Source organism: Triturus cristatus, chromosome 12 (assembly GCF_964204655.1).
Source record: "Triturus cristatus chromosome 12, aTriCri1.1, whole genome shotgun sequence".
Taxonomy (NCBI): Eukaryota; Metazoa; Chordata; class Amphibia; order Caudata; family Salamandridae; genus Triturus; species Triturus cristatus.
Window position 1 is genome coordinate 575,557,937 of NC_140595.1, and position 22,767 is coordinate 575,580,703.

Genomic DNA, 22,767 nt, shown 5'->3' on the forward strand with positions numbered 1-22,767 from the left:
CCAACACATTAGTGAACAAATATACATATTTTACTGATTTCAGTGTTTCTAAACCTGAGGCCTTTTATTTTAAATTGGCGGCAGAGTTAGCTTCGAAGGTTAGGCTGACCCACACTAAATTATTGTATTCCAAGTCCTTTATGGATGAATTGGCTATCGGGGGTTATGAGCTGTGGAGAGATACTATTGATCTTAAATCTGTTTGGGGTTCTAAGAAATGTCAGGTGCAAGGACCTGAAGCTCTGCATCGTGCTTGCCTTATCGCAAACCACATGTTATTTTTGAATTCTACTATTTTTCAAACCACCTGTTTTGGATTGGCTACTACTAAAAAGATGAATTTCCCCTCTGTTCCTGGTCTGGGTGCTTATCCTAATTGAGATAATCATACAGATCTGTCCCTTGAGGAGTTGCAGTCGTACATTACTAATATATACTTCAACATTTCCGATTTAGATCGTGAAGGATCGTTGATATGGCAGAAGAGCTCAGATTCCTGTCAACATCGGTTTCTGGGTCTTCACCCAGGGTATACCCAGATTCGAGTGGACCCCCGCTTTGAATCTTCCCATTTAGTTACTACCTACTCTGTAGGGAAGTTATGTCAGAACTGGCTGCAACATTCCACCTTGGCATCTGTTCAACTTCATTTATCAAAATTACAAGGCAAAATAGATTTGAATGATTTTGTTAAGGGTCCTGTGGGTGGCAGGTCCAAAAGTTGGGTGCATGCTATTTATAGCGAGGTTTGGAAATTGTCGCAAATTGAAGCTGCTTCCAGATTGAGAGCAATTGATCAAGCCAATTTGGAAAAAGTACTAGCTGTTATCGATAATAGCATTAACACCCTTTCTTCCAGAATTTACACATTAGCTAACATTGTTTCATCTGTTGTGGATATTGTGCAAGATGATCTGTCTGTGTTATATCATGGTCAAAATCAATTGCGTTCTATAATGCAGTTTGCATGGACTTTGCAAACATTGAAGGCTGGGAAAGTTCCCTCGGACTACATGAATGCATCGTCTTTATTCCTTCCATTTAATTTGACTGCGAAACAACAGTTCATGTCCATGAAGAATGCAACATATTCATTACTGCATATTGAAAAGTTAGAACCTTTGCCTTTCTCTGTGGCCGAATTGAACTCCGCTGTGTGGCTTATTCACGGGTTAATCACATTACCATTTCCTTTGTTTGAGTTCAGTTTGTGCATGAAACATTACGCCCTAGGCAGATATGAACCGTTGGGTACTGCTTTCCTGCATGAGGTTTGGTCACTCCCATTTACATACAGGTGCATGAGAGAAGGTAGAGAAGTTTATTTGAGGGGTGAGGAATGCACTTCCACACCTGATCACTCAGTAGTCTGTAGGCACATCCAATTGCATGGCACAGGCAACATTCAAGCACCGAATTTAGCTTGCGTCCTGAAAGGGATTCCAGTGCCAGCTATTACGCCCTCTTTTACGTTGTAAGCTAACGGTAGTTATTTGCTTTTAAATAACGAGGCTTGCTGCGGGATGCTAGTGGGAATTCCCTACATTGTGACTGTATCACAACGTGTAGTCTGCTGTAAAAATTTCCTTTTCCAACCCCCGCATGGGCGGATGGATGTCTCCATCTGGCCTTTCATCCCAACCTTGAAAGCAGAGTTCAACAAGATGAGCAGAATGAGGGCTCTATTGTCTCAAAAAGAAGTCGCTCTGACTTCCTCCCGTGAAACATTTGTCCTTCACGTAGCAAACACCCGCACCGAGGTGCATGCGCTTTTAAATACTGATCTCCCCCTTCATTTCGGTGCTCTGATTCACACTATATTTAATGCCTCGTCAACAACAGGCTTGGCGCATTTTTTCAAAATTGTGGGCTCCGGCCTCGTGACCTCTTCCAAACTATTTTTGGTGTGATACCGGCATTTTTTCATTCTATTTTTTCCAGCGTCTTTGGCGGGTTCCCGTTGATTCTCACCCTCACGGCTGGTGTGCTGCTGTTGGTCTGCTTACTGCGCAATGGCTGCACAATTTGTGTCGCACGACAGCCTGTCACGGCTGCACCATCTTCGTAACAGGATGCTTGTATATTTTGGAACATTACCACTGGCCACCTTAAGAATAGTGTATGGATTGTCCTTCCGGTTTTCCTACTTTACTTGCGTGCAACCTGTTTTTCATTGCCTAGATTGTCCTTTCGAATGGGCTCTGGATTTGTGCTTGTCAAACTCGGTGTCTCCTGCCCTGAATTATGATTGACTGATGAGTCCCTTAGTGGCTCATGAGTTGGACTGTTCTGGTCTCAGGATTATGGCCTGTGGAGCGACACATGGAGTCCTAGGGAATTGGGACATATGTAAGGCAGCGTATGACTTCTTGGCGAGAAGTTATCTTGAAGAACACGCCAGTTGTCCTCTGAGTGTGCTAGAGGCTCCAGTTATCGAGGAACATGTATGTTCATTTACCTTGTTAGACTGGATGGCGGAAACTTTTACAGAACATTCTAATGACTTCCTCTTGGAGGCTGTTGCTACTTATTGTGCTTACACGTTGATGGATTAACTTGGATGTCGTCCAACTTTCCTTGTACGAACTACACTTTATTTTTATTTTTTTGGATTCGACATTTAGGCTCGGCGGAGCCTTTGCAAGATGTTACGTATTTTTCCTTTTTCTCTTTTTTTTCATTTTTTACGCAGGTTTTTCGAACTTTCACTCCCATTTATATGGATTTACAATACATGCACTTGGTTCTGTCTCTGTCGAACTTGAACTCTGCGTTCCTCAATTGTATTCCTATTTGTTCGTGGTCCGATCAAGGGAGGGTGTAGTGGGGACGGAGTTTTAGATGCACACATTGCTATGCTAGCATAAGCGTCTTAGAAGTTAGAAACGCCATCTTGCCACTTTTGCTGCTTTTGCACACAACACTGCAGATAGATGTTATTATATGAAAACTGCTTGCCTGCCTTTTCTTCACATGAGAACTGTCTGTTGTTCACATCCCTAGACGTGCACCGCGACCTTGGTCTGAACATTGTGTGCAGAAACAGTCAGGGCCAACAAACAATGTATGCTTTTGAATTCAGGTTGATCGGCCCACGCTCTAGCCATAACACGCACACAGCTGCAAATATCTGAAACTCGAGTGCCTTTAATATTGCAGTTTGCCTACATTAGACACACATTCTGGAGAAGAACTTTTCCAGGCACAGAGCAAAGCTGATCCTGTGATGTGATTCACCTAAGCTGATATTTACGGTATGGGGTTCCCCATTCAAACCTAGAGACCTATTAGTCTAATAATACTAGCTTACTAGCGAAGGGAGGGTGGTTGTATTCCACTATCATTTGTAACATGATTTCTCCCTTCATTTTCTATGGTATTGTAACAATGCTGATGGTTTTATTTTTAATCATTTGTCTGCTTATGTTAGCCAAAGTACTGCATCTTAGGACACGTAGTTTATAAAAAAACGTTTTAAACTTTACTGTGTCTCTGATTACTCTTGTTGTGGACTGATTAGGCCTGGGCAAAAATTTCGTTCCGTTCGCGGAAATTGCGATAATTTGACATTTTTGCGTTCCGCGGAGAGCGCGAAAATGTCAAAAATTCCGGTTTCCGCAGCTTGGCGATAATTTGTTTCTTGCTCGCGCTGTAAAATGATACATTCTCGCGCGCGCGCGATCGCCTTACCTGAATCCCTGCGTTCGCCGACAAGTTTTCTTGATCCGGTCGCGTTCTCCATGAGATGTTGTATTGTTTTTAGCCATTTGCGCTGTCTCGCGACAGTTCGCGCCCGCAGTGACGTCATGCGTCGCGCGATCACGTCTTTCTTCTCGCGATCATGCACCGCGAGAACAACTCAAAACAAGATGGCCGCGCCCGCAAGCAACCACATGGGTAAGTTGGCGACCCGCAACCATGCAGAAAATCTCGCGAACATGCCGGAAAAAAACTTCCGCATCTTCGCGATATTTCTGCTTGTTTGCGATAATTTTAAACATTCTCGCGATAATTTGCGAAGGTTAATTCCGCAAACTCCGCCCACCCCTAGGACTGATATGAGAATAATAACGAACAGGTGTTTCTGAGTCCCACCATTCCTGAGAGTACTCTAAGTCGCATGTTCTGGGTTGTCTAATTATTGGTAGCTTCGAGATGATATGAAGAGCGAATGAGACACTGATGCTAGTCGGATGGGGTTCTGGGTACTGAGGTGAGATTTTTGTACACCGCAATTCACTGAGGTCCTGGTTTCCTGCGCATAGTTCTGTGCATGAGCAGAATCCCTGCAACACCTTGCTTCTGCGGTGAAATGTCCAACCACATTTGGTGGTCATATCTACCTAAGATTGTGAGTGAGTTTGCTGCCCTAACTGTGGTCGCTGCCGTAGTGGAGAATGTTTTACCAATGGTGTCAAGACGTCTCCCGTCCCTATCTGGAGGAGCAGACAGAATTGAAGTGGGATTTCTGGCACGACATTGAGCTCCTGAGACATTACAGAATCTGGCTTTGGCTAACCAATGAGGCAGGCAGGAGAGTTGTCAGGGGCCATGTGTTTCTTTTCCAGCTTAGGTAAAACAGCTGTTTTGACTGGAGTTCGCATTACTTTCAGGCCTTCCTCCCATATGAAATACACTATGGGAATTGAACGAACGTGCCTCTTAGTCTGTTCTTTAAATTCATATAGGAAACAAGCAGACTGTTTGGTGACCATGGAGAGCTGAAATCTCTTTGCCGCTCTTTCCATTAGAGTATGAAAACCTCCTATGTCTTCCGGTGACAAGTCTACCGGAGATCGGTTGACGGAAATGGTGTTTGTATTTGGCAATCGTCCTATTCATTGGGAAGGGACATTTCTTCCAGATCTCCTTCCTCTCTTTCCTTGTCAGTAGAGCGATGCTCCTCTACCTGAGGATGCGGGTTGTAGGCAGTGGAGTTATTGGAGGTGACCTTACAAACGGAGATGACCTAGGAATTTGAGTTTGAGGGTTTGACTTACCCAGTTCTGATAGTCGGAATCTGTGGTAGTAATCTTCCTTCATGTGCTGTAGATGTGAAACTAGAGAAGCAGGCATCTGAATAGCCTTTTCTCTCTGTCTATTTTGGTGGTTAGGGTCATGATGGGAATAGTAATATTGTTCATTTTCATCCTCTTGGCATTTAATACAAAGGTCTGAAGGGCTGTGTGCCACACCAAACATGTCCTCCTCATCAGAATCCTCATCATCACATACTCAAAAGGTTCTACTGGAGGACTAGGGGGCACCTTACTAGGAGAGGTATGCACAGGTAATATTATTTCCTGCAAAGATGTTCCTTTAGGCTGGGATAATGCAGATGTATGAGCAGTGTCCTTGACCGTTTGTACATTCATTGAAATAAGCTCCGATATATTTTTCTGTGTAGTAGACAAAATCGGCGACAAAGGAACCGTCGATGGGGTGCCCGATGACAGAATATTTGTTGCCGTAACAACCGTCGACGGAGCCCCAGTCGACAGAGCAGTCGCTAATTAATCTTCCGTCAACATCTTGGATGTCGTTGAAGCCTGTTGTCAAAGAATTCGGGTCAGTCGACGTAGCCATCATAGACTAAGCCACCATCAACTAAAGATTTTTGTGTATGAGGGCCGTCGACAACTGCATCAGCGATGAGAGAGCCATCGACAAATCTTTTGACTAAGGTCCTTTTTCAGATGAGGCCACATCCGTCAACGATGAAGTTTTGTATGTCTTCATCTGCCTTTTTCTAGATGATATTGCCGTCGACATAGAAGGTCTTACCTTCACAGAAACTATAGTTGACGGAGATGTAGAAGAGGACATGATAAGTTTAGACTGTGGAGATGAAAAGGTCGACCTCGTCTTAGTAGTAGTAGTGACTACAGAGGCTGTTGCCAATGAGGGTGTTGATGACGTTTTTAAAGATGGTAAATCTGTCTTCAACTTCTGAGGTGACAAAATCATCTCCAGAAGAGATTATGAAGTTTTTTTACCTTAGTGGAGGCCGTAGAAGGCATTGAGGGTAAAGAATGTCACTTACGAGAAGCAGACTCCTTCCTGGAGATCGAAGGCTGACCATCAGCCTTCGACGAATGCTGCTGCCTCATTACCCCCTTAGAAGCCTTCGGGGAGACGATTTCTACATCACTCCCTCTCTTTTTTGAGGCAATAGTTTGGAGGGAGGTAATCATCAGACAGGGGGTTGTCCTTTGGTTTTAACTTCTGTAACCACAGAAGAAGCCTTCCCTCACTATCTCTCAAAATCTTCTGAGATAAGGTTCTACAGATTTTGCCATTTCTCACCTGGTGGTCAGGGTGAAGGCAGTAAATGCATTTCTTGTGAGGATCATCCGAATGCAGTCTCAGCTTTCCACAGGCATCACAGTGCTATAACAGAGATCTTTTAGTTTTAGACATGTTGTTTAGAAGAAACAAGACGCGCGGTAGAAAATCTGAAAGCCTCTGTGATGAAAGTTCTAAAGGTTGCTGTCACCAGATTGGCTGTACTTTGAACCATTACCAATGACTAAGACAAGCTATTAAAATGAATGGTTTTCTCCATTAACTTCAGTGTTAAAGTCATTACTTACTGTTTTAAATGTACTGCGGGACTCCCCCTTTGACGACGGGGAATGATTCAATCATCTGCATCTATGAAAGATCCATTGCTGTAGGAATAATACTTATGGTCCCATTTCTTATACATTGGTTAAAAAATCAAGTCTTTGAAAAATGCATGTGCAACATACAATACAATAATAGGTATGCACCTTATGCTTGTCTTTCTTCTGATATCTGTGAAGTCTCCTAATACAGCTTGTTACTACATATACCTTAAACTTCTATTGTAGGGAATCACAGTTGTTCTTTCAGCAGATCCGGATCTTATTTCAAGGTGCTTGCCTCTCCTCTCCCTGTTTGTCTATAGGCTACATGTGCTTCAACTGGCTTAGAAGTTGTGCCATGCACAGAGCCAGCCCTATATCTTGGTACACCCAGACATTTGCCTGTGGTTGCCAGAGATATATTGCAGCAAAGTCCTGCCTTCTAAGTAAATCATTTCATTGTAACTTGACTGATTTGTTTCCAGTGTCTCTCAGAGAACATGTAAAGTAATCGCCACATTGAGGGCTGCTAGTGAGACACATAACTATTTTAAAACTACTGCTTTATATACTACTCTGCAATCCATTCACTTACAAAGGAAAATACAAGCAAAACATCTTATTTACTTAGAGTCAGTGAAAAGTGTACCTTTTAAATGTAATAAATATGGTAACTTTAAAAAATAACTTTGAGTGAGTTCAACCCTGCTTCTAAGACTGAAAGAGATGCATGTGACATACAAGATGTGAAAATGGTATTGGATTTGTGTGTGTGTGTGTGTGTGTGTGCGCGCGTGCGCGCCAGCATGTGCCCAGGTGTATGCATGCTTTTGAGGAAGAGGCGCTGTTAAGAGGTTAATATGTAGTTTTTTCTGAATGCACTCAAAACTCTAGGCCCACCTTGGCAACGCAATATCTTGAAGCTGTAGTTTTAAAGCAACCAACCTTTAATCTGCTCAAAGAAACCTTTGCCTCTGCTGCAGCCTTCACCGAAAAGGGTAAAATGGCAATTGTAAACCTCATGACGTTAAAAATGGCGATCACAGTAAATGCCTGCAATAAAAAGAGCATACACTATTAACTGAGATACGAAAGTCACACACCAGTCACATGTTCTACACTCTCTCTAGCTGGCATTATCAATAAAAATGCAACACACTTAATTAATGCAAACCTTTGCCCTTGTAGGTAAAATCACGGGGAACATTTTGTGAAACTTGTGTGTCTTAGAAAATATTGCACTCACACAAATAGCTCAGGGAGCACATTTCTTGATCCAAGCCAAGATGGCTGACTGAGAGGGAGCTGCTTTGGAGGGCTCCCAGTCAAGGGATCACTATCGCCGTACATCCCTGTGAAGCTCAGCCCATCGATCCTTCTCCCAGGGTGTATCACTATATTACATAAAACCAACAAGGAGCACAGCTAAGAAAATTGGAGTAGAATCTAGAGGGTCCGATCTTCTGGCCTCAGTCACTGGCCCCACGACAGTGGATCCTGCTTTGCCCTGGGGGCCAGTGGCGTAACGAAACCTGAGGGGGCCCCCCTGCAAAGTACATGGAGGGGGCCCCCCCGACTCACCACCTACCACTTTGCCACACCACCAAAAAATCGGGTATATTTTTAATTGAAACCTCCAACATTTAATGAAATGCCTCTATATTCGCGTGCTCAAAGTTCTAATAAGAAATTGAGAAACACCCTTTACATATAAGCTACGCCATTTGTAACATTATTGTTAAGAGCAGATTATTTAACTGAGACAGAAATCAGAACAATAGCAAGGAGCGGTCCTATTGTCTCAGGAACTGACTATCACTGAAGAACAAAGAACAACTAAATAAGGTCTGAATTAGAAATGACATTGATGGAAAATAACTCGTAACTTTTAAAGACAATCCCAAACCTGCAATTTCACAGACTCGACGGACAATATACACAAGTAGTACAAAAGATTTAACTCGGTATCCTGCCAGCTCCAAGAGAAATAAACTGGTGTGAATTATGTGCATGCCACACACTTGCGTCTATCCGGGGTTGTGCATGATAATAACCACTCTATAGTATTTAAAATGAACTGAGGAAACAATTTCAATTTCTACCATCATGGCTTCATTAGTAAGCAGGACAAACACAGGCAGGCAAACAAGGCTGAGGATGAAAACTGCTGGACGCTTCAGAACACTGATGCAGACGTTTGTCTGTATTTATCATTTCTGTATTGTAAACAATGCTGATTACAAGATTTAAGGTGCACATGTTATAGACAAGTGCAAACAACACCATAAATAACACATCATGAAGGATAAAAATAAACCATATCAGCAAGTACCCAATGACAGAGTCTATGCTAACTATTGCTGGTGAAGCAAAGGAAAAGGTGCAAACACTTTCAACATGCGTAATAAAACAATCAGCAATCCAGCAATACACAAAACTCAAGCGTGTTTTGTAAAGCAATCCCCCTTTCTTCTTGCATCAAGGCGAAAACACTTTCAAAGTGCATGATAAAAACAAGGCCAGCAGAATGCAGAAATAAAGCTGGGTTGGTCACACAATTCCCCCTTTGGTTTGTGCATGAAGGTGCAAATATTTCAGAGTGACTGGTCAAACAATAACAAACACAGCAGCATGCAAAAATCAAACCAGTTTAATCGGGCTATGGCCCTTTGGTTTGTGCATGAAGGTGCTAGTATTTCACAGTGACTTTTTAAACAATAACAAGTACAGCAGGCAGCAGCATTCAAAAATCAAACCACTTTACTCAACCAATGCCCCTTTGGTTTGAGCATGAAGGTGCAAATATTTCAAAATGACTGGTTAAACAATAACAAGCACAGCAGCATACAAAAATTAAATCAGTTTAGTAAACCAATGCCCCTTAGATTTGTGCATGAAGGTGCAAATATTTCAAAGTGACTTTTAAAACAATAACAGGTACAGCAGGCAGCAGCATACAAAAATCCCTGTACTGTACTCCACCTAGACGCACACACACATCTAGCCCAGAGTCACTACTCCTGGGCAGCACTGAACATCTACCTGAAGTAGGCCAAGGATTAGTCAAGCACACTGAACTTTCAAAAAAGTGAGTGAGCCTTCAGGCCTCACTCCAGTGACACAGGGTTAAAAGGAACTATTCACTACTACTGATCACTACACAGTATGCTGCCACTACCGCCCATGTGCTGCTTAACACCTGGTGAAGGCGGTAGCCTTCCACCACTATGAGGATAGCACTTTGGGTGACTCTCCTGTTCCAACAAGACCGCTTTCCGTGAGACAGGCCTATGTCATGACACACCCGCATGAACTGTGCTCACTTATGACAAAAAATCAGCAATAGGTATCCAGACAACTGGGCAGGGGTATATGTCTTTAAACATGCAGAGGACGATAGATAGATAGATAGATAGATAGATAGATAGATAGATAGATAGATAGATAGATAGATAGATAGATAGATAGATAGATAGATAGATAGATAGATAGATAGATAGATAGATAGATAGATAGATAGATAGATAGATAGATAGATAGATAGATAGACAATCATATTCTTTAAGGGGGAAAAGTCATTTGTATGCAATTATTAAGGCATTTCATGCTCCATGAACGAACACCGGACAGCTACGCAGCCCAAAAGAACGCCACCCGCAGACACCATCACCTCATCAGATCAGCCAAAAGGGCTTCCTTCAAAGACCGCCTAGACAACAACGCACAAAACAGCAAAGAGCTCTTCAACATCGTGAAGGAACTCTCCAAACCCAGATCCAACACCAACGACATCCCACCTTCGGAAGACCTGTGCGACTCGCTCGCCACCTTCTTCCATCGCATGATAGCAGACATCCACGACAGCTTCAACGCCACGACCGCCCCGACAACCACTGAGACCGCTGCCCCCACGACCACAATCCGCACCAACATCAACGACGACTACACCATCAAGATCATGAACACCATCCACTCCGGATCTCCGTCAGACCCATGCACACACCACATCTTCAACAAAGCCAGCACCGCCATCGCACCCCACCTCCGGAAAGCCATCAACATCTCCTTCGAGACAGCGACCTTCCTGGAGAGCTGGAAGCAAGCCGAGATCAACGCTCTACTCAAGAAACCCAAGGCGGACCCCAAGGACCTCAAGACCTTCCGACCCATCTCCCTGCTCCCGTTCCTGGCGAAGGTCATCGAAAAGACCGTCAACAAACAACTGACCCGCTACCTCGAGGAGAACAGCATCCTGGACCTGTCCCAGTCCAGGTTCCGCAGCAACCACAGTACAGAGACTGCCCTCATCGCCGCCACCGATGACATCAGGACTTTGCTAGACAACGGATAAAACACGACCCTCATCCTCCTGGACCTGTCAGCCGCCTTTGACATGGTCTGCCACCACACACTACGAACACGCCTCCACGGCGCCAGGATCCAAGAGAAGGCCCTAGACTGGACCACCTCCTTCCTCTCCTGCAGAACACAGAGCGTCCACCTCCCCCCTTCCGCTTCGAAGCCACCGAGATCATCTGCGGCGTACCCCAGGGCTCATCCCTCAGCCCAACGCTGTTCAACATCTACATGGCACCGCTCGCCCACATCACCCGACTGCACGACCTCAACATAATTTCCTACGCCGATGACACCCAGCTGATCCTCTCCCTCACCAAGGACCGCCAAAACCAACCTCCATGAAGAAATGAAGGCCGTAGCCGAATGGATGAGGAACAGCTGACTGAAGCTGAATTCGGACAAGACGGATGTCCTCATCATCGGATCCACCCCTTCGGCGTAGGACGACTCCTGGTGGCCGACCGCACTGGGAACACCTCCAACACCCACCGACCACGCACGCAACCTAGGGGTCATCCTCGACTCCACCCTCTCCATGACTAAGCAGGTCAACGTCGTCTCTTCCTCCTACTTCAACACCCTCCGCATGCTCCGCAAGATCTACAAGTGGATCTCCACCGAAACGAGAAGAACGGTCAACCAGGCCCTCGTCAGCAGCAGGTTGGACTACGGAAACGCCCTCTACGCAGGAGCTTCGGCAAAACTCCTGAAACGGCTCCAGCTCATCCAGAATGCCTCTGCACGCCTGGTCCACGACATCCCTCCCTGCAGCCACATCACCCCCCACCTGAGAGACCGGCACTGGCTCCCCATGAACAAGAGGATGACCTTCAAGCTCCTCACCCACGCAAGGCACTCCACAACACCGGACTAGCGTACCTCAACAGCCGACTCAGCTTCTACACCCCCGCCTGTCAGCTCCGCTCCGCCGACCTCGCCTTCGCCACAGTCCCCCGCATCCGAAGAGTGACCTCCTGTGGCAGATCTTTCTCCCACCTCGCCACCAAGACCTGGAACACCCTCCCCATCCACTTACGGCAGACCCAAGACCTGCTGACCTTCAGAAGACTCCTCAAGACCTGGCTTTTCAAGCAGTAGCAGCATTCCCCACCCCACAGCGCCTTGAGACCCCCACCGGTAAGTAGTGCACTTTACAAATGCTATGATTGATTGATTGATTGATTGATGCCAGGATCAAGATCTTGATTGTAGGTTTCGAAAACCTCTCTTTGAAACCATAATAGTATAGGCAAATAGCTTATTACTCTTCTCCTCGAGCCGGAAGGTGGGCATGGTACCATAAATTGAGGTAACACTTAGGTTTTCTATATCATCTCATCTTACTTTATTGTCTATTTTGAGTTTCTTCCTGCTAAAAAAGATCCACTAATATTTCTCTTCAAGATTAAAATATTTTGCAATCTCTTTTGAATGCTAAAGTGGTATATCTCACTATGGTTATAAAAGCAGAAAATGCAGCTGTTAAGGGTCATCGGGTAGGCATTCGGGGAAGCCAATTCAATATTTTACCAAAAATGGTGCAGAGAAAACGAATGGGTTTAAATCAAAGGAAACATTAATCCCCTAATTACCAGTGGTTTGGAAGGAGATGCCAGGATACCGTCTAGCCAGAAAGAGCGATTCCAGACAGTATATCCTCCTGTTCTGAGTACTGGTCCCTAGAATGTGAATTAACACATGAACTGGTAATTACCTGGTCCAAAACGACATGTGGAGCCTCCCTTCTGTGGATAAATCTGCTTTGATTCATCTGTTAGGAGGTGATAAATGGGTGCAGGACCAGGTCTAGCCTTTGTAGGGAGGGTAGGGATTCAGGGGGTATTCGAGGCAATGGGTTCTGATGTCGTAGAAGAGATCAAGTGGGGACCAGGGAATGGGATGTTGGGGCTGAATTCCATGAGTAAGCCAGTAGTATTCCTGGTTTATTAATGAAATTAAGAAGCAAGCCAGGAGTACTGCAAGAACACGTCATACCTACTCATAGCAAACCTTTTGTGAATCAGGCAGTATGTGAATTGAGCTCCATGAGCCAATTTACAAAAGATTTGCTGGAAATGGGTAAGACTTACACATATAGTACTCCTATCTTACTCTTGAATTGTAGACATAAGGTAGACTGTTCAGAGCTTGCACCTGCCTTGCTTACAGAATTCAAGAGTAAGCCAGGAGTACCAAAAAATTAAGCCATAGCAAAACCTTAGGAGACTATGGCCTGTATCTTCCCCTCTGCAATGCCGTTACACATAGAAAAGATCTGCAAAAGGTCAATTTGCAGACACAATTTTCATCTTGGCTAGCTTTGTTGAAAGTGAAAAAATATATTGCTATGCAGTAAAAATGATCAAACTATGCAGAGACAAACTTTGCGGTATTGAAATGGGAAACTGCAAGCTTCGCAAATGGAAAGAATTGGACACTCTAAATCTTTGCAAGGTAAAAGCAGCTCCCTTCTGCACTCTAACCCTTAAATCTGTTGTGCATCAAATGTCCTCTTTTGGCTTACACTATTACCCTATACATTCTTTTTTTATATGGTTTGTAACATCAAAATTACACTCCGAACTAAGACAAATCAATGACATGAGTGTCCCAGACGTACTTTCAATGCACAGAAAGTAATTTAACTTAAATAAAGGGTTAGTAAATACAAAAATAAAGTAAAATTTAAATGATGGCCACAACAAACCACAAAACAACAAAACACTGCGCGGTCAAGCATTCCCCAGAGTACATGCTCTCTATATTCAGAAATTTGTATGCATCAAATCTTAAAGGACCTTTAGTATGCCTAATATAATCCAGCCCATTGGAAGATGTTTACATAATTTTCCTAGCAATAGTGACCTGATCATTTCATGCTGTTAACAGTGCAGCCGAAATGAGCCCAATAAATGAAGGATTACCCAAACACTAAGGCAAACAACAGCGCATAATACACAACTGGACATTTCCATAGCATGCTCCCTCTTTGCCTTTTGTCGACACGTAGACCAAGCCTGGATTTCCAGCCAACATTTCCCAAGACAGTTGATAAGTCTAAAAGGACAATCTTTGTGTGGAAGGTTAGTTAAGAGTTCAAATTGGTTTTTATTCAACCTGTAATATGGGATTGCTTTCAGTGTGTGCAAGGTGCCATGCGGAGCTGCATGCTCGACTGACATGATGCTTGCATGACGAATGAAGCACTAACAAGCGTAGCTTTATATTCCTGCATTTTTTAAATACATATTGAGTCAAATTGTGTAACACAACAAAAAGTGATCACTATATTCATATGAAAGGTAGAAATAAATACATTTACCTCATTTTATTTGTGGTGTTTTTTGTCCTTTTGTCAGTGCATTTTTTTTAAAATATGGAATTTTATTCTGTCACAATTTTCAAAGTACACGATTTGTACGTTTACTTGCAAGGCAGTGGTAATATGTGCATTAGTACCAAATGTGAATTTCTGGCTGTGTGGCCGCAGCGTAATGGAAACATTTTAATGAATAGAGGAAGGCTTTTTACCTGAGGAGAGATGGAAGGAAAAGCGACTTAACTTAGTTGCTTGCAGGCTGCTTTGGTAGTGTCCATGGGGGGCAGGCTAAGACGGCTTGTGCGGTTACATGTGCACTGCAGTTTACACTGCGTGCATTACCTACCCTGCCCCACCCTGTAGACCAGTGGTTCTTAACCTTTTGACTCCTGAGGACCCCCACTGAATCACTGCTGGAAGCTAGGGACCCCCAAGCAATTTGTACGATTTAAATAGTAACTCGCAAAAAATACACAAACAAGTACATATCAAACAAATACTCAAATTACCTCTTGTATGCACATGCAGAACATAAAGTGAATTTAATTAACTGGATATTTCTTTTAAGGTAGTATTTTATTTTGAGATAGCACAGCTTGGAAACAGAGGGCTGGGTTTGCCTCTTTCTATTCCTTAGCTGTGGTGTTTGAAAATAAAGCACTATCTCAAAGATATCATGTTAAAGGAATTCACTTAACGTCCTGCAGGTGCACAAAACAGTATAACACAACAAACTCACTTTGAAATAACGCAGCATTAAAGCACAGCAACATAAAAAACGTACGCACTCGTATCTATGTACAGGGCACCATCACTAATGTGGAAGCTGTGTACACTGCACATACTTTGCACAATCGTGAGAAGGGTTCATCAATTACTGGCCTGGACTACATACTTTCACAAAGTTATGCTGTGGGAGGGAAAGATCAGGGCCTAACTATGATTACCAGCCTTCTAATTGGCTTGAACCATTTCTCACTATATATTAATCAGCAGGGGCAGTTGCCGGAGTGCGGAAAGATGTTGTGTGTCACAGTTACAGAAAGGGTTTGTGATGGCTGGAAAAACTGTGATTAAGAGACAAACGTTTTTCACTTTAATATGCCAGATTATTTGAAAAGTATTTATCAAAAGTAGAAGTTTTGAAACACAATGCAAGAAACATTCCTGCCCCCTCCCGGCTGATATTCCCTTGTGTGTGTGTATGCAATGAATGGGCTGAAAGTCAGTAGTTTTTGGGCCCAGAGCATTTTGATGCCCCGTTCCCTCTCCACTTCTGGCCACGCATCGCCCGCTGCCCGCATGCAGACCAACTGTGCCACTTAAGTGTTTTGAGGTTGAACAGCGTTCGGGCAGCTCACGGCCTTGGCCGGCAGGAAGGCACTTCTCCAGTTCAAACGGCGGGCCTCTCGACAAACATGTAAGTATTTTTATATTTCTGTAAACTGTGGCCTGATAAAATATATAGTTTAAAAATGTTTCTGTGTTACAGAACGCAAACTCTTAACTAGTGGGTCCTTGTGTGCTCTAGCAGTACTGGTGGGCGAGAAACAAGTAATGTTACCTCTAACAGTTGGTGAATGAGCCCAAAAAAAAAGTGAATTCTGCGTGTAACCCAAGTCTAATCTTCTCTTCCTAGAATTAAGCAGGAAACAGAAACCTTTGAAATCCTAATGGAGTACCAATTTAGTAAATGAGTTGTAAAGTCTGAAACTGGAAACTGGGATCAATCCCTACTTGGCCAAAATGTATATAAAGGCAAATACTTTTATTTCATCAAGCATCCTTTTTTAATTTAAGCGCTACCGTAAATACTTGAGTTCAGGATGGGCGCTGTACAAAAACCTGTTGTGCGTTTGATTTAATAGCTCAAAAAGTTGCTCCAAGTATACCATAACATGCATTTGTAAAGCGCAAGTTCAACCGGAGGTATCTTGGCGCGGAATAATAGATGTTTATTGTTACCCAACTCAATGGTTCTCATTTTATTGACCTCAGATTGATGAAAGGCTGAGTGCACCTGCCAGGATTTGAACCTGTGACCATGAGGTCAAACACAGGCCCCTGCAGCGGACGCCTTCGTCCACTGAGCAACCAGACCCAGCTTATGAATCCAGGCCACGTACACTACAATTTTATATATAAATGACAACAGACTTGCTTCTTAATTCACTAATAGCAATGTCAGCCGGGAGGGGGCAGGAATGTTTCTTGCATTGTGTTTCAAAACTTCTACTTTTGATAAATACTTTTCAAATAATCTGGCATATTAAAGTGAAAAACGTTTGTCTCTTAATCACAGTTTTTCCAGCCATCACAAACCCTTTCTGTAACTGTGACACACAACATCTTTCCGCACTCCGGCAACTGCCCCTGCTGATTAATATATAGTGAGAAATGGTTCAAGCCAATTAGAAGGCTGGTAATCATAGTTAGGCCCTGATCTTTCTCTCCCACAGCATAACTTTGTGAAAGTATGTAGTCCAGGCCAGTAATTGATGAACCCTTCTCACGATTGTGCAAAGTATGTGCAGTGTACACAGCTTCCACATTAGTGATGGTGCCCTGTACATAGATACGAGTGCGTACGTTTTTTATGTTGCTGTGCTTTAATGCTGCGTTATTTCAAAGTGAGTTTGTTGTGTTATACTGTTTTGTGCACCTGCAGGACGTTAAGTGAATTCCTTTAACATGATATCTTTGAGATAGTGCTTTATTTTCAAACACCACAGCTAAGGAATAGAAAGAGGCAAACCCAGCCCTCTGTTTCCATGCTGTGCTATCTCAAAATAAAATACTACCTTAAAAGAAATATCCAGTTAATTAAATTCACTTTATGTTCTGCATGTGCATACAAGAGGTAATTTGAGTATTTGTTTGATATGTACTTGTTTGTGTATTTTTTGCGAGTTACTATTTAAATCGTACAAATTGCTTGGGGGTCCCTAGCTTCCAGCAGTGATTCAGTGGGGGTCCTCAGGAGTCAAAAGGTTAAGAACCACTGGTCTACAGGGTGGGGCAGGGTAGGTAATGCACGCAGTGTAAACTGCAGTGCACATGTAACCGCACAAGCCGTCTTAGCCTGCCCCCCATGGATACTACCAAAGCAGCCTGCAAGCAACTAAGTTAAGTCGCTTTTCCTTCCATCTCTCCTCAGGTAAAAAGCCTTCCTCTATTCATTAAAATGTTTCCATTACGCTGCGGCCACACAGCCAGAAATTCACATTTGGTACTAATGCACATATTACCACTGCCTTGCAAGTAAACGTACAAATCGTGTACTTTGAAAATTGTGACAGAATAAAATTCCATATTTTAAAAAAAATGCACTGACAAAAGGACAAAAAACACCACAAATAAAATGAGGTAAATGTATTTATTTCTACCTTTCATATGAATATAGTGATCACTTTTTGTTGTGTTACACAATTTGACTCAATATGTATTTAAAAAATGCAGGAATATAAAGCTACGCTTGTTAGTGCTTCATTCGTCATGCAAGCATCATGTCAGTCGAGCATGCAGCTCCGCATGGCACCTTGCACACACTGAAAGCAATCCCATATTACAGGTTGAATAAAAACCAATTTGAACTCTTAACTAACCTTCCACACAAAGATTGTCCTTTTAGACTTATCAACTGTCTTGGGAAATGTTGGCTGGAAATCCAGGCTTGGTCTACGTGTTGACAAAAGGCAAAGAGGGAGCATGCTATGGAAATGTCCAGTTGTGTATTATGCGCTGTTGTTTGCCTTAGTGTTTGGGTAATCCTTCATTTATTGGGCTCATTTCGGCTGCACTGTTAACAGCATGAAATGATCAGGTCACTATTGCTAGGAAAATTATGTAAACATCTTCCAATGGGCTGGATTATATTAGGCATACTAAAGGTCCTTTAAGATTTGATGCATACAAATTTCTGAATATAGAGAGCATGTACTCTGGGGAATGCTTGACCGCGCAGTGTTTTGTTGTTTTGTGGTTTGTTGTGGCCATCATTTAAATTTTACTTTATTTTTGTATTTACTAACCCTTTATTTAAGTTAAATTACTTTCTGTGCATTGAAAGTACGTCTGGGACACTCATGTCATTGATTTGTCTTAGTTCGGAGTGTAATTTTGATGTTACAAACCATATAAAAAAAGAATGTATAGGGTAATAGTGTAAGCCAAAAGAGGACATTTGATGCACAACAGATTTAAGGGTTAGAGTGCAGAAGGGAGCTGCTTTTACCTTGCAAAGATTTAGAGTGTCCAATTCTTTCCATTTGCGAAGCTTGCAGTTTCCCATTTCAATACCGCAAAGTTTGTCTCTGCATAGTTTGATCATTTTTACTGCATAGCAATATATTTTTTCACTTTCAACAAAGCTAGCCAAGATGAAAATTGTGTCTGCAAATTGACCTTTTGCAGATCTTTTCTATGTGTAACGGCATTGCAGAGGGGAAGATACAGGCCATAGTCTCCTAAGGTTTTGCTATGGCTTAATTTTTTGGTACTCCTGGCTTACTCTTGAATTCTGTAAGCAAGGCAGGAGCAAGCTCTGAACAGTCTACCTTATGTCTACAATTCAAGAGTAAGATAGGAGTACTATATGTGTAAGTCTTACCCATTTCCAGCAAATCTTTTGTAAATTGGCTCATGGAGCTCAATTCACATACTGCCTGATTCACAAAAGGTTTGCTATGAGTAGGTATGACGTGTTCTTGCAGTACTCCTGGCTTGCTTCTTAATTTCATTAATAAACCAGGAATACTCCTGGCTTACTCATGGAGTTCAGCCCCAACATCCCATTCCCTGGTCCCCACTTGATCTCTTCTACGACATCAGAACCCATTGCCTCGAATACCCCCTGAATCCCTACCCACCCTACAAAGGCTAGACCTGGTCCTGCACCCATTTATCACCTCCTAACAGATGAATCAAAGCAGATTTATCCACAGAAGGGAGGCTCCACATGTCGTTTTGGACCAGGTAATTACCAGTTCATGTGTTAATTCACATTCTAGGGACCAGTACTCAGAACAGGAGGATATACTGTCTGGAATCGCTCTTTCTGGCTAGACGGTATCCTGGCATCTCCTTCCAAACCACTGGTAATTAGGGGATTAATGTTTCCTTTGATTTAAACCCATTCGTTTTCTCTGCACCATTTTTGGTGAAATATTGAATTGGCTTCCCCGAATGCCTACCCGATGACCCTTAACAGCTGCATTTTCTGCTTTTATAACCATAGTGAGATATACCACTTTAGCATTCAAAAGAGATTGCAAAATATTTTAATCTTGAAGAGAAATATTAGTGGATCTTTTTTAGCAGGAAGAAACTCAAAATAGACAATAAAGTAAGATGAGATGATATAGAAAACCTAAGTGTTACCTCAATTTATGGTACCATGCCCACCTTCCGGCTCGAGGAGAAGAGTAATAAGCTATTTGCCTATACTATTATGGTTTCAAAGAGAGGTTTTCGAAACCTACAATCAAGATCTTGATCCTGGCATCAATCAATCAATCAATCAATCATAGCATTTGTAAAGTGCACTACTTACCGGTGGGGGTCTCAAGGCGCTGTGGGGTGGGGAATGCTGCTACTGCTTGAAAAGCCAGGTCTTGAGGAGTCTTCTGAAGGTCAGCAGGTCTTGGGTCTGCCGTAAGTGGATGGGGAGGGTGTTCCAGGTCTTGGTGGCGAGGTGGGAGAAAGATCTGCCACAGGAGGTCACTCTTCGGATGCGGGGGACTGTGGCGAAGGCAAGGTCGGCGGAGCGGAGCTGACAGGCGGGGGTGTAGAAGCTGAGTCGGCTGTTGAGGTACGCTAGTCCGGTGTTGTGGAGTGCCTTGCGTGGGTGAGGAGCTTGAAGGTCATCCTCTTGTTCATGGGGAGCCAGTGCCGGTCTCTCAGGTGGGGGGTGATGTGGCTGCAGGGAGGGATGTCGTGGACCAGGCGTGCAGAGGCATTCTGGATGAGCTGGAGCCGTTTCAGGAGTTTTGCCGAAGCTCCTGCGTAGAGGGCGTTTCCGTAGTCCAACCTGCTGCTGACGAGGGCCTGGTTGACCGTTCTTCTCGTTTCGGTGGAGATCCACTTGTAGATCTTGCGGAGCATGCGGAGGGTGTTGAAGTAGGAGGAAGAGACGGCGTTGACCTGCTTAGTCATGGAGAGGGTGGAGTCGAGGATGACCCCTAGGTTGCGTGCGTGGTCGGTGGGTGTTGGAGGTGTTCCCAGTGCGGTCGGCCACCAGGAGTCGTCCTACGCCGAAGGGGTGGATCCGATGATGAGGACATCCGTCTTGTCCGAATTCAGCTTCAGTCAGCTGTTCCTCATCCATTCGGCTACGGCCTTCATTTCTTCGTGGAGGTTGGTTTTGGCGGTCCTTGGTGAGGGAGAGGATCAGCTGGGTGTCATCGGCGTAGGAAATTATGTTGAGGTCGTGCAGTCGGGTGATGTGGGCGAGCGGTGCCATGTAGATGTTGAACAGCGTTGGGCTGAGGGATGAGCCCTGGGGTACGCCGCAGATGATCTCGGTGGCTTCGAAGCGGAAGGGGGGAGGTGGACGCTCTGTGTTCTGCAGGAGAGGAAGGAGGTGGTCCAGTCTAGGGCCTTCTCTTGGATCCCAGGGCCGTGGAGGCGTGTTCGTAGTGTGTGGTGGCAGACCATGTCAAAGGCGGCTGACAGGTCCAGGAGGATGAGGGTCGTGTTTTATCCGTTGTCTAGCAAAGTCCTGATGTCATCGGTGGCGGCGATGAGGGCAGTCTCTGTACTGTGGTTGCTGCGGAACCTGGACTGGGACAGGTCCAGGATGCTGTTCTCCTCGAGGTAGCGGGTCAGTTGTTTGTTGACGGTCTTTTCGATGACCTTCGCCAGGAACGGGAGCAGGGAGATGGGTCGGAAGGTCTTGAGGTCCTTGGGGTCCGCCTTGGGTTTCTTGAGTAGAGCGTTGATCTCGGCGTGGTTCCAGCTCTCCAGGAAGGTCGCTGTCTCGAAGGAGATGTTGATGGCTTTCCGGAGGTGGGGTGCGATGGCGGTGCTGGCTTTGTTGAAGATGTGGTGTGTGCATGGGTCTGACGGAGATCCGGAGTGGATGGTGTTCATGATCTTGATGGTGTTGTCGTCGTTGATGTTGGTGCGGATTGTGGTCGTGGGGACAGCGGTCTCAGTGGTTGTCGGGGCGGTCGTGGCGTGGAAGCTGTCGTGGATGTCTGCTATCATTCGATGGAAGAAGGTGGCGAGCGAGTCGCACAGGTCTTCCGAAGGTGGGATGTCGTTGGTGTTGGAGCTGGGTTTGGAGAGTTCCTTCACGATGTTGAAGAGCTCTTTGCTGTTTTGTGCGTTGTTGTCTAGGCGGTCTTTGAAGGAAGCCCTTTTGGCTGATCTGATGAGGTGATGGTGTCTGCGGGTGGCGTTCTTTTGGGCTGCGTAGCTGTCCGGTGTTCGTTCATGGAGCATGAAATGCCTTAATAATTGCATACAAATGACTTTTCCCCCCTTAAAGAATATGATTGTCTATCTATCTATCTATCTATCTATCTATCTATCTATCTATCTATCTATCTATCTATCTATCTATCGTCCTCTGCATGTTTAAAGACATATACCCCTGCCCAGTTGTCTGGATACCTATTGCTGATTTTTTGTCATAAGTGAGCACAGTTCATGCGGGTGTGTCATGACATAGGCCTGTCTCACGGAAAGCGGTCTTGTTGGAACAGGAGAGTCACCCAAAGTGCTATCCTCATAGTGGTGGAAGGCTACCGCCTTCACCAGGTGTTAAGCAGCACATGGGCGGTAGTGGCAGCATACTGTGTAGTGATCAGTAGTAGTGAATAGTTTCTTTTAACCCTGTGTCACTGGAGTGAGGCCTGAAGGCTCACTCACTTTTTTGAAAGTTCAGTGTGCTTGACTAATCCTTGGCCTACTTCAGGTAGATGTTCAGTGCTGCCCAGGAGTAGTGACTCTGGGCTAGATGTGTGTGTGCGTCTAGGTGGAGTACAGTACAGGGATTTTTGTATGCTGTTGCCTGCTGTACCTGTTATTGTTTTAAAAGTCACTTTGAAATATTTGCACCTTCATGCACAAATCTAAGGGGCATTGGTTTACTAAACTGATTTAATTTTTGTATGCTGCTGTGCTTGTTATTGTTTAACCAGTCATTTTGAAATATGTGCACCTTCATGCTCAAACCAAAGGGGCATTGGTTGAGTAAAGTGGTTTGATTTTTGAATGCTGCTGCCTGCTGTACTTGTTATTGTTTAAAAAGTCACTGTGAAATACTAGCACCTTCATGCACAAACCAAAGGGCCATAGTCCGATTAAACTGCTTTGATTTTTGCATGCTGCTGTGTTTGTTATTGTTTGACCAGTCACTCTGAAATATTTGCACCTTCATGCACAAACCAAAGGGGGAATTGTTTGACCAACCCAGCTTTATTTCTGCATTCTGCTGGCCTTGTTTTTATCATGCACTTTGAAAGTGTTTTCGCCTTG

The 22,767-nt window shown here is 44.1% G+C and overlaps 1 protein-coding gene across 3 annotated transcripts in view; it reads right to left on the reverse strand.

Moving 5' to 3' along the window:
* ABCC12 (ATP binding cassette subfamily C member 12) overlaps nucleotides 1-22,767 on the reverse strand; it is a 907,115-nt gene that overhangs the window by 543,852 nt on the left and 340,496 nt on the right. For all 3 annotated transcript variants that reach the window (XM_085640128.1, XM_085640130.1, XM_085640129.1), the window contains exon 10: nucleotides 7,554-7,661. In XM_085640128.1, coding sequence (XP_085496254.1) covers nucleotides 7,554-7,661 — 108 coding nt within the window. The remainder of the gene's footprint in view (nucleotides 1-7,553; nucleotides 7,662-22,767) is intronic.